The following is an 11,884-nucleotide window of genomic DNA, read 5'->3' as shown; positions in this document are numbered from 1 at the left end:
TGCGCTTCGTATTATGCTTGGTTCGGCTTTTCAGTAGCGTAGCGAGGGGGGGGGCATATGTCCCCGTGCGCCGACCTTAGGGGGGCGCCAAAATGGGTTGGAATTGGTTGAGGGGGTGCAAATCGAAAGTTTGAGGGGGGGTGCAAATCGAAAGTTTGAGGGGGGGGGGTGCAAATCGAAAGTTTGAGGGGGGGGGGGTGCAAATCGAAAGTTTGAGGGGGGGGGGTGTGTGCAAACCGAAATCTTGAGGGTGGTGCAAATCGAAAAGTTTGTCCCCGTGCGCCGGGAAGGGTCGCTACGCCTCTGCTGCTTTTGAATGTTTAACAGTAATTGTGTCACCAATATTATTATTAGAATATTGCCACTGTATATCGTTAAAAAAACACCTCCTAAGTAAAATAAAATGGTAGTGATCTCCCCTAAACTTTCTCGAATATTCTTATATAAAACTACAGGGGATGGTAACTGGGGATATAGTTATGATCTTTAATCCATTTTAAATACTGAAACTTTTAAAAATAGAATAGAATCTCAGTAAAAAACAATTGCGCACCAAGCGAACGCCTAATAAAGGTGTGTATAATAGTGCGCAATAGTATTAGTACTTTATAAATTTACATTAGTTTTTTGAGAAATCGGAAGTAGCGTAAAGTACTACTTCCGGTCAACGGAAATTACTCAAAATTTAACAGAAGGTAGAGAATTAGATCTTTTACTTACATGTGAAATTTCATTTATCTATCTGAAATAGTACTCAAGTTATAGGCTTTTGAAAAATTCAAAGTAGAAAAAGTACCACTTCCGGTTATCCGAAATCGCTCAAAAGTTGATACGGATCTACGATTTTGATATAATACTTGTATATGAAATTTCATCAACCTAGCTGTAACGGTACTCAATTTATCGTGTTTACACACGGACACACACACACACGGACACACAGACATACGGACAAGATTGCAAAATTATGTTTTTCCGTATCAGTGAGATGTTAAACGTCGAGATTTGCAAAAATCTCGATTTTTTTTTTTTTGCACGATTACAAGACTTTCTCTATACTTCGTATATACGAGAAAGTAAATATATACGATGTTTAATTGTTAGTATAAAAGCATATTTAAGTTGATTTCAATACGATTTATTAATCGGGAATATCTATTTAGTGATTATTACTTTATGAAGTCGACAAGACAAAAAATATTTCCTTTCAAACACCATCAGTAGCTCGCAATATAAAAGACTATTAGATCCATTATCTGACGTGACCGCATTTTATAGACAACAGCGAGCAGATAAAGCATAGTTCTTAATCATGTGACCTCCCCTTAGTTTCAAATCATTTAAAAACTATAGGCCTATTATCTAGCCTTCACTAGATCGACCGGCTCTACGATTGTAAACATTCTCGTGAACCACAGCTCCCCAGACTCTTTAGTGTGATCGCCCCTTCTGTAAATGAATATAGTACTTTATCGAGTTATTTAATTTTGTTAACCCCCCCCCCCCCCCCCTTGTTTCGAAACCATTTAATTAATTTTCAATGACTAATTAAACATCTTATTAAATTAAAAATGACCCCCCTAACCCACCCCCCCCTGCCTACGCCACTGCTCGACAGTGTTTAGCAGCGTTCAATTTAATATAAATATTTTATTAGAGAAATGCCGTAGCCTAGGCCTAATTTTTTTAAAAACAACAATTTGTGCTGTATAATATTCCATGCAAGTTTTTAATTCAACTTGAACTTAGCCCAAGATCTAGATCTAGATTAGGCCTAGTTCTACCGCGCGATTAATTCGATCTCCTGAATCTCTCTAGCTCTAGCATAGGACCTGAACTTTGTTGTGGATAATCAAATCATGAGTTGCTTCGGTAATAATAGGTCTACTAAAAATATAATTCAATATCTAAATAAATCTATTAGATCTAGATCTATATGACTATAGATAAGTAGATAGTACTAGAATCTAGAATAATCTAGATAGATAGGGCTATGCTATGTACATGTAGTATTGCAGCTATAGGCATAGACTGCCATAGAGGGGGTAATCTAAAAAAATCTATCGTTCTAGATCTATCTAGCCGCGGGCGATTTTAATTTTACGTACCTAACTTTTACTAGATCTAGGTCTAGTAGTAGATAGATCTTTCTAGATTCTAGTAATGTACGAAAAAGTTACCGCATTGTCAAGGCTTTAATAGAAGTATAAGTATATTTGTGTCAAATAAAATAGATAAATGAATATTATTTTATTTTTAACCCTAAATTAATGGCTAAATATAATTAAATATAACAATATTATTATTTGGTAATCTATCGTTTTGGGTACGTAAAATCGCCCGCGACTTGTAATTTGAAAAACAGGTGACTCCTTAAATTTTAATAATTATTTCACATTTTGAGGAGGATTTATGTTTTTTAAAATACAAAAATGTTTCATTTATGTACCTGTTTTTAAACAATTGAATTAAAACTTTTCAGTAATAAATAAAGACTAGCGATGTTTCCAACAGATGCAACCATGCTCATTTACTATAGCAGCCACCTTGGCAGTTTGCCAATAAGTAAATTTAAATAGAGGTGCCACATTAGTTGTATTTGTGTCTATATTGTAATTTAAAAAAAATAAATTACACGATTTAAACTGTATATATAAAGTAATTATGCTATAAGTTTTATATGTAACATTTTCTAATTCAACTATTGGTAAGCAAATACAGTATACAGTTGCCTTAAACTTAACACCCTACTTGCCAAGTGGTACTACCCGTAGAGGTTTTTTAAACATTGCAATGCATCGTAATGGTTATTTTTAGAATGACAAACTGATACAGCTGCTAATACGTGTTGTAAATGTTGACTCTACTAGTCTATTACTGTTATAATTAATTGCTGCATGAAATAAATCTTGTGATTTGCATAGATGTGCCGACCAAAGATAATTTTTTAATAAATATCAATGTTTAAAACTTAAAGTTTAAAAAGTTTCCAAAAGGGCGCCACTTTGCTAAAAATGGCCAGAGGGGGAGCAGGGGGAGTGGCTGCTCCCCCCCCTGCATAAGCTACTGCGTCACACCATCTAAACTTCTCATCACACACCATTAGGCCTGCAAAATTACGACACATCTTTACACCAAGAAAGCCTATGTCCCACATATAGGCCTGCATACCATTCAACATTAATAGCTAGTAACTTGTATGACACTTCAACTCAAAAGCTGTTTCAGTACTTGGTAGAAAAATTGTATCTGCACTGCTTTTTATCTAAGCACTGATCCTACTTCTAACAGGAATACTGTTTATTATACCTGTGTCATTTTGGCTTTAAACAAACCTTAGCCTGGGTCAAAAACAAGCAAGCACCATTACTCTGTTTTCATATTTCTGATCCTAGCCCCTAAAAATTGTGCTTTATCTATATTGTTTTATTTTTTTAAGCTAAAGTCGTGGATCATACAGGAATAGAGTTGGTGTGCAATCAAAATTTGACAATTACAAATTTATGCCTGGAGGATGGTAAATATTGTAGTGTATTATTATTATTAAAATATGATTATTGATTAGCAATATGTATGTAAAATCGAGTATTTTAATGAGGGTTTTATTTCATAAATTATGTTTAATTTTTATTTTTTAGCAGCAGGAGCCAACAGTGAAACTACTCTTTTTCTGAAAATAAGAGATGAAAACTTCACTTTTAGCCTATTTGATGAAAACAACTTGCATATGGGCCTGAATATGCAGTTCCCAAAAAGATTCAAATTGTCTTTATTTACAAGGGGGCCAGGTATAATATCTTGGTGGTTTTATTTATTGTCTTATTTCCTGCTATGAGTGTTTATAAAAATTCCTAAAGCGATATGATTGTCTGGGAAAGGGGGGGGGGGGGGGGAGGGGGGTGTAGTAACAGTTATTCTCACAAATTTTGTGCTTTCTTAGGTAAAGTTCATGTCTTAGGATATTATGATGAACAAATTACTGATGAAGATGAAGAGATTGTTGATGTTTTTGGTATGTAGACCTACATTCTCATTGTTTTTCTTACTTTTTTAATCCTTTACAGTCAATAGTCCTACTCTCCAATATAGTTATATAATATAGTGCTTTATGTTTCTCTGTAATAACTAAGATTAAGCTGGTCAGAGAGTTTAAAGCTGGACGAGATGGTGTTATTGTGTAGTAGAGAGCAGGACTGTTAACCAGAAAATCAGGAATACTGTATTCAGAACCCTAGTCTAAAGGCCACAGAACGTCACTACGTCCATTCAACTATAAGGAGTCTCTGACACATTAGAGATAGTAAACTTCAAGGCAGCCAGCCATAGCTCTGACCACATTATTCCTTCATATTTTATGGTCATAGCAAAATGAGAATCTCTACCTTACTTGCCCTATTGACCTTGCAGCCCAAAAAAGATTGTGTTTATACTTTACTTTTAGAGCTCAAACGTGTAAGATTTTAATTTCCAAGTTGTAACATCAGCAACTTTTTTTTTGTACTTTTTAAAAAATTAAGAATAAAAAACTTTAAGATTACTCACAATATAATATAATAATTAGCGATAAACATAAAAATTGTTTTAGTGATTGATCACGCTACATACTGTAGAAAAGGAATTAATGCCAGTGAGTGCATTAACAATTTTTTACATTTTAAATCTTTAGGCAAAATTTGGGGATTTTGCAAATGATTTTTCTTATAATATATAAAAAGTATATTTAAAAATCATTATTCTTTTTAGACTAAAACAGTCATAGCTTGGACTATTTTCCTGTATTATGTTTTTTTTTAAGTTTTGTTTTATAACAAATGACATATTTTTAAAATATTCTTGAAAAATGTGTTATCTTTTTGCTTTGCTATACAAGAAGTAATCTTTAGATGCTCAGACAGTAAAGTGTTAAGGACAGTTGGTATATCTAAAATTTAAATATTGATATTAATAGTTTTGCTCTGAAATTAAAATTAAATAGGAGATATTGGTTTGGAATGTTTTCTTAAAATCCTATATATTGGCTATGTTTATGTTTGAAATACATCCAGATATTTTAAGTAACCTGGTACTCTTTTTTTTTTTTTTTTTTTGCAGAGGAACATGCCGAGGAAAAGAGAAAAAGCCACATGGGCTGACCCTAATGTAAATGTTGCTAATGACACATTGAAATTGTAAAAAGAAATAATGTTTTGTTATATTAAAGCATCAGTGTTGTCTTTTTAAAAACTAAATTGTGATTGTTCATTTTTAAAAATCTATTTATTAAAAGATGTTTCTGTTTAGACCTATTGACCTCACTACAATGTTAACAACTACTAAAGTAAAACTTCCTAAAAAAATTGAGTCAAAATCAGACAGATGTTTACGAAAATAGCATGTTTTAATAAACTGCTAACTGTGGCTTCAGTAACCTCAGTTTGATTGATTTGGCCGGGGACTGGAACATTGGAAAAAGTCCCGGTGGGTATCTTGTATCTGTGATATAAAATTAATGGACACAGTGGCGTGGGTAGGGGGTATCATAACCCACCCCTCCCCCCATAGACCCCTCGGTATATAGATAAAGTATGAGGGGGGTGCAAATCGAAAGTTTGTCCCAGGGTAAAAATTGGAAACACACACCACACACCCCCCCCCCCCCTTTGAGACGACCCTGGATACACATAGGTTGTTTAACTAACACCTCCAATTTGCCACTTGAGTGGAAATAGTATTATGCCTCTATTTGAAAAGTCTATCTTGATGATAGCAGTTAAACTTGAGGAGAGATGTGCACATCATGGGGTTGGCTCTACAGTTTGAAAATAACATTAAACTCGAGCTTTTTGCTCTTTCATGTAATGTTTGCAGACGCGGTTGTGATGTTAGTTTTATCATCCAAATTTCACACCAAGTAAAACACGCGGATGTATGTAGGCCAATTTTTCAATACATTCGCATAAAATATAAACTTACAGTAAACTCATGTTCAGACATATTTCTGTTGGCTGTGTTGTTTTGTATTATGCTGTACAGGGGCAACAATGACAGACCCGTGGGGGGGGGGGGTGCGTTTAGGGGACCCAAAAACCTACCCAGAGCATCGAAATAGATGTCTTTATCACATTGACCAGTGGTTTTTGTACAAAAACATCTGCTACAGCAGTGATTGTTCTACTGTAACGAACACACAGTTTTATAGACAAAAGAGATGTCTGGAAGAAACTGTTTTTAACAGTCTTTGCCTGTTTACTTTCTAGTATACCCCCCCCCCCAACGCACACATTCCCCACTACCTCCTCCGGAAGTTTTAATTAAATGCCGCTCCCCGGAGATAAATTATTATATCTAAAAGAAAAACCGGGTAGCCTATTTGTAAAGAGAATAGAGCTAAAAGCTACCAGAATTGCTCGTGTAACTGGTACCGATGGCAAGTTTAAATTTTAATAGAAAAGGTGTTTTTAGTTTTGTGCTATATAATATTCCTTGCGAGTTTTTAATGCAACTTAGGTAGTTTTAGCGCGCGAAAATGCAATCGTTTTGTTGCAGACTGTAGCCTAGGCCTACCGAGAATCAAGATCTAGACTAGAGAAGAAATCTTAATTTTATCGCTGGCATATTTTGTTGTGGATAGTCTAGGACTAGGATAATGAGTGTTTTTGGTAACAGACCTAATATAGATCTAGGAGTAGAATCTAATCACTTTTAAATTTAATAATAATAGTCTTTATTCCTAATTTAATTTAATACCTCTCTAGATTCTAGAACTACTGTGCTGAACTGTCTCCTCTGAGTAGGGCGTAGGCTAGCTCCACTCATCTGACTAGATTTCTAAACTTTATTAGATTTCTGATCTAACTAAACTTAAACTAGCCTAACCCTGCCCTAGCTAGATCTAGGTCTAGAATGGCCAAGTGGCAAGTAGACCTAGAATCTAGTTATTCTAGAATCTAGATCTATTACTAGATTCTAGGTCGATCTAGATAATATAATATTATTCTAGATTCGGTAATCTATCGTTTTGGGTACGTAAAATCGCCCGCGGCTATTAATGTACGAACACGTTACCTCATTGTCAAGGCTGTAATAGAAGTATATTGTGATATGTTTGTGTCAAATATTATAGATAAATGACTAATAAACCTAAATCAATGGCTAAATATATCAATATAGGCCCGAAATTAACTTTAAACAGTAGTGTCTGCAAGCAAGATTTGCTATATAAACAGCAGCCATTTGTAAAATAGAGTGACTTCCGCCTGAATCTTGCGCTATAAGTCTATAAAAATAAAACTTTAACAAGATGGCTGCTATAGTAAATGAGCATGGTTGCATCTGTTGGAAACATCGCTGGTGTTCATTTATTAATGAAAAGTTTTAATTCAATTGTTTAGAAACAGGTACATAAATGAAACAAGGAAACATTTTTGTATTTTTCAAAACATAAATCCTCCTCAAAATGTGAAATAATAATTAAAATGTAAGGAGTCACCTGTTTTTCACATTACTAGTCGCGGGCGATTTTACGTACCTAAAACGATAGATTACCCTAGATTCTATCTATCTATACTATTATAAAACTATTATTACTATAGTATAGGTAGAATCTATATTATTAATTAATAATTATAGACTAATAATAGAGTTTAGATCTTCTTTACTTCTTATAGTCATATAGATCTAGTGGCTTATAGATCTAGATCTACTTATCTAGATCTAACAGTACAGTTTCTTAGCAAAGATGTCACTGACTGGGTGGGAAACATCAAAGATAGGATTGTTATAGAAAATCCAATAGATCTAGAATAGAATCTAGTAAAAGACACTAAAATGTTTATAGATCTAGAATAATATAGACTCTAGAGGGAGATTCTATGCCATATATAAATTATATATTGATTATGGGGTCGTCCATAAATGACGTCACATTCGTAGGGTGGGGGGTCCGTAATTTTGTGAGGGAGGGGAGGTTCAGATGGTGCAACGTGCATTATAAAAAAGCAATGTTAGAAAACTAATTTTAGACGTTATTTCGCGTTCTAGAAAACTATTAATAAATTATAATAGGATTAGGAATTGAATACTCTATTTTGACAGAGTTCAGACAAGATTTTGGAAAAATATCAATGTTTTAAGAAAAAATCAACTGCAACTTTGAGGGGTGGGGAGGTTGTAGGTGTCATTTTAGGGAGAGGTCTGGTTTTTTTTGGGGAGGGGGGAGGTAAAAATCGTCCAAAATAGCGTGACGTCATTATGGATGACGGTGACTATGGACTATAGACTAGCCTTTTAAAAATTTTATTTTTCAAAATAATATAGATCTAGAACCTAATCATTTTTCTAAGTCTTAATAACATCAGCACTTTATTTAAGTAACACAATATATTACTAAATAATAAATATAGATCTAGGAAATTAGCAAAATGCACGTGCATTTTAATCTCAGAGTTGAGTAAACCTTAAAAATATTTTCTCAGGGGCTTTTAAAAGCAAATTCCGTATTTATTAAGTTTTGCAATTTAACTAGATCTATAGCTAAATAATGATAGGCAAATAGTGAAATAGTCTGTATAATGTATATACTAACTTGGTGTGGATATGTATAAATTATATATGTGTATATATATATATAGATCTATATGTGTGCAGTGTTTCTTCCAGACTTTTTTTCTCCGGGGGGGGGGGGGTGGGGGGCGGACACTGTTAAAAGTATATATTGTTTTCTATATAAAAGCCCCCCCCCCCCATATATTGTTTTCTATATAAAAGCCCCCCCCCCCCCTATATATTGTTTTCTATATAAAAGCCGCCGCCCCCCTCCCCCCCCCCCCCCCTCCTCGCCGAAGAGATGCCTGGAAGAAACTCTGTATGTGTGTTTAAGGGCCTTCCATCTTTCTTCACATTTTGATTTAGATTCTATATGTTCATCTTAAGTCGGAGTTGAGAAGTGCAATGTGCTGTATGTAGGGTCTACCCTATATTTTTAATATCTACAGTTAAGAATAGGTCATAGTAGCTCTAAGCTATCTATAAGTCACAATTTTGCTTAATCTTTTTTTCTTATTATCTTTGTAGCAGCAATTTTAGATAACACGGGCATTGAGTTGGTGTGCAAACAAACCCTTACAATTTCAAACTTTTGCCTGGAGGATAGTAAGTTTTCTAGTCATCTTCTTAATTCTAGTATTGGAAGGGATTCCCTCCAACACAATTGTTTTATGTGTCAACTTGTTATGTGCCATTGACTAGGATTTTAGCCTGCTTTGCTTTTTAGATTCGCTTCCATAGCCTTTGTCCAACCAAGAACATACTGCAAGGCAGAAGCTATTCGATTATAGAGTCTCTCCAAGGCTGTCCCCAGCTATCAAGCCTCATCTGCCCGGGGGTTCGAACTCGAGACTTTTCAGTTCATCAACCATGAGCCAAACGACCCGACCACGCTGACCTTCAGTCTTCTAGTTATTTGTATTGATTAGTAATATGTATGTAAAATATAACATTTTAATTGTTTTATTTCATGTTGTTTGAGTTTTGTTTTTATTTTAGATACCAATGGAGAATTTACAACACTGTTTCTGAAATTTGGAGAGCAAGCTTTTGCAATTTGTCATTTTAATGAACATCATTTAAACTTACATACAAAGCTGAGATTCTCAAAAGGAGAAAAATTATGTCTGTTTACAAGTGGACCAGGTATATTGTGCTTTAAAATTTGTCTTCTATGTTCTGTAATGAGTGTTTCTTCTCAATTAGATTTGGTTGTTTAAGTGATTGTAACAGAACAGTTTATTAAAAGTATATTCTCACAATTTTACATTTTTTTTTTTGTTTTCTTAGGAAAAATTCATGCCATTGGCAATTATAAAGAAAAAATTGATGAAGATGATGGAGAAATTCCTGATGGTATTGGTATGTAGACCTAGTCTCATTCTTTTACTTATATCTTGTTTAACTTGGTTATTTTTAGCCCTGTATTGTCCACTTAATTTTTTTTTTTTTATGTTGTAGCCTATATATATTTATGTATATATAGGTTTATATAAATGTATATATTTGCCATTTTACATAGGGCCTATCTATATGCTATTAGTTTTACTTTTTAAAAATATAAAATATAATTTTTTGGGCTTATTTATATTTGCATTAAAAGTATAATGATTTGTTAAAGTAAAACTAATTAAGATGCTTCTGATAATTCATTTAAATTTTAAAATATGATATAAAAAAGAAGTCATATCCAGTGACTATTATTGTTATATATTTTTTGGGGGTTTGATCTATTTTATAAACAAGTATTTGTAAATCATTAATCTTTTTGACTTACACACACAAGAACCTTAGACTATCCCATATAGTTTTTTTTTTCAATTTGCTTAATAACTACTAGAAGTAGCTTTTCATATCTCGACAACAGAGGGTGATCAACACTTTGGCCTACCTTCTATTTAATAATTTATTGCAATAACTAGTTTTAATCTTTTTCATATTATTATTAAATAAAATAAGAGATACAGCAGTATATATGATTTATACTGTTTTTTTTTAATCTGTAAATTATGTGCAATACAGCCTTCCAATATTTTCATGTTTGAAAAACATTGTATTCTGTTGTTTGTTTGTTGTTTTTTTGCAGAGGAAGATGACGAGGAGAAAAGAAATGGCCATATGGGCTGACCTGACAACAACTGAATAGTTTAAAACAAGTTTATGATTTTTAATAAAATACTCCTTAGTGTTATTGAAACATCAGTGTCATCTATCTTTTTGTACATTGTGATCATTCATTTAAATAATTTAATTTAAAAAAAAATAAAGCTGTGTGCCTAATTAGTTTTCAGCCAAACAGTCCACTGTATTCCTTCTTATACTTGTAAAAGTTTGACAAGTTAAAAACAGAATAACTGATCTTTTAGCTATGACCTGGGACTTAATGTGCCTGGTCACCTTATTGATGAAATTGTTTCTGTCAATTGCATCTTATTTGTTCACTCCAGAGGCAATGTCAATACACAGAAGAAAAGGAGGTGCGTAAGTGTACAAACTGTATGATACTTGGAGCCTAAGCTTAATTAAAAGTACAGCGGCTATCTGAAACATAATTAATTTAATTATGGCTTGTTCAGAGCAGTCCACACCTTGTAAATAGTTTGAGGGATGAGAGTTAAAGAACCGTTCAGATAAAAGTAAATTAAATGAAGGGGTTTTTTTTTTTTAATTTATTGAGAGGGGGGGGGGAATTGCTAAGTTTGAAGGTATACTGGCAAAAGGTAAATGGACGTTTCAGGAAGGTTCACTTCTTCAAGCACCTTGGCGCAATACTATCTGTTACAGGAAGTAAGCAAAAAGTATTTGCAAGAATTGCCTAAGTAACAGCCGCAGCATTCAGTAAATTAAGTATTTTGGCGTGACAATAAGACTTTGGTAAGTACAAAAACTAGCCTCATGTTGTCTATCTTCCTATAAGAAGGACATCCAGGCCCTCGAAATGAGATCACAGTGGCGTAGGCAGGGGGGTTATAACCCCTCCCCCCCCAATGTGACTAGGCCTACCTTTTTACGTTAAGCTACAGCTATTGACTTGTGTCGATATTATTTAGGGCTTAAACACTTAAGCCTGGCAGCCTCTAGAACAACAATGTAGATCTATATCATTGTGATGAGAATTGCCTGTAGAATTTAGTTACGATTTTTATTATCGTGCTAAAGTAATGTATAATAATCTGGAACGCAGTAGGCCAAGGGAAAGTTCAGTTTCTTTTTCTTCCTTCCAGGCATCTCTTCGGGAGGGCGAAACCCCCCCCCCCCCCCCGAACGAAATGACGAAATGAAATTTATATAGAAAATATATACTTTTAATAGTATCCGCCCCCCCCCCCCCCCCCCCCCCCGGAGAAACAAGTTAATTAAA

The 11,884-nt window shown here is 34.0% G+C and overlaps 2 protein-coding genes across 2 annotated transcripts; both read left to right on the top strand.

The window, feature by feature from the left end:
* The first annotated feature begins 1,799 nt into the window (after nt 1-1,799).
* LOC131955650 (uncharacterized) lies at nt 1,800-5,216 on the top strand. Its single transcript, XM_059319841.1, has 5 exons — nt 1,800-1,872; nt 3,440-3,517; nt 3,639-3,788; nt 3,941-4,012; nt 5,092-5,216. The coding sequence occupies exons 1-5, from the start codon at nt 1,860-1,862 to the stop codon at nt 5,130-5,132; spliced, it is 354 nt and encodes a 117-aa protein (XP_059175824.1). The 5' UTR covers nt 1,800-1,859; the 3' UTR covers nt 5,133-5,216.
* Nucleotides 5,217-6,556: 1,340 nt separating this feature from the next.
* LOC131955649 (uncharacterized) lies at nt 6,557-10,698 on the top strand. Its single transcript, XM_059319840.1, has 5 exons — nt 6,557-6,638; nt 9,052-9,129; nt 9,523-9,669; nt 9,814-9,885; nt 10,610-10,698. The coding sequence occupies exons 1-5, from the start codon at nt 6,626-6,628 to the stop codon at nt 10,648-10,650; spliced, it is 351 nt and encodes a 116-aa protein (XP_059175823.1). The 5' UTR covers nt 6,557-6,625; the 3' UTR covers nt 10,651-10,698.
* The last annotated feature ends 1,186 nt before the right edge of the window (nt 10,699-11,884 follow it).

Source organism: Physella acuta, unplaced genomic scaffold (genome assembly GCF_028476545.2).
Source record: "Physella acuta isolate Inbredline_101_S28 unplaced genomic scaffold, ASM2847654v3 ptg001091l, whole genome shotgun sequence".
Classification (NCBI taxonomy): Eukaryota; Metazoa; Mollusca; class Gastropoda; family Physidae; genus Physella; species Physella acuta.
This window is presented reverse-complemented; position numbering and strand designations above follow the sequence as displayed.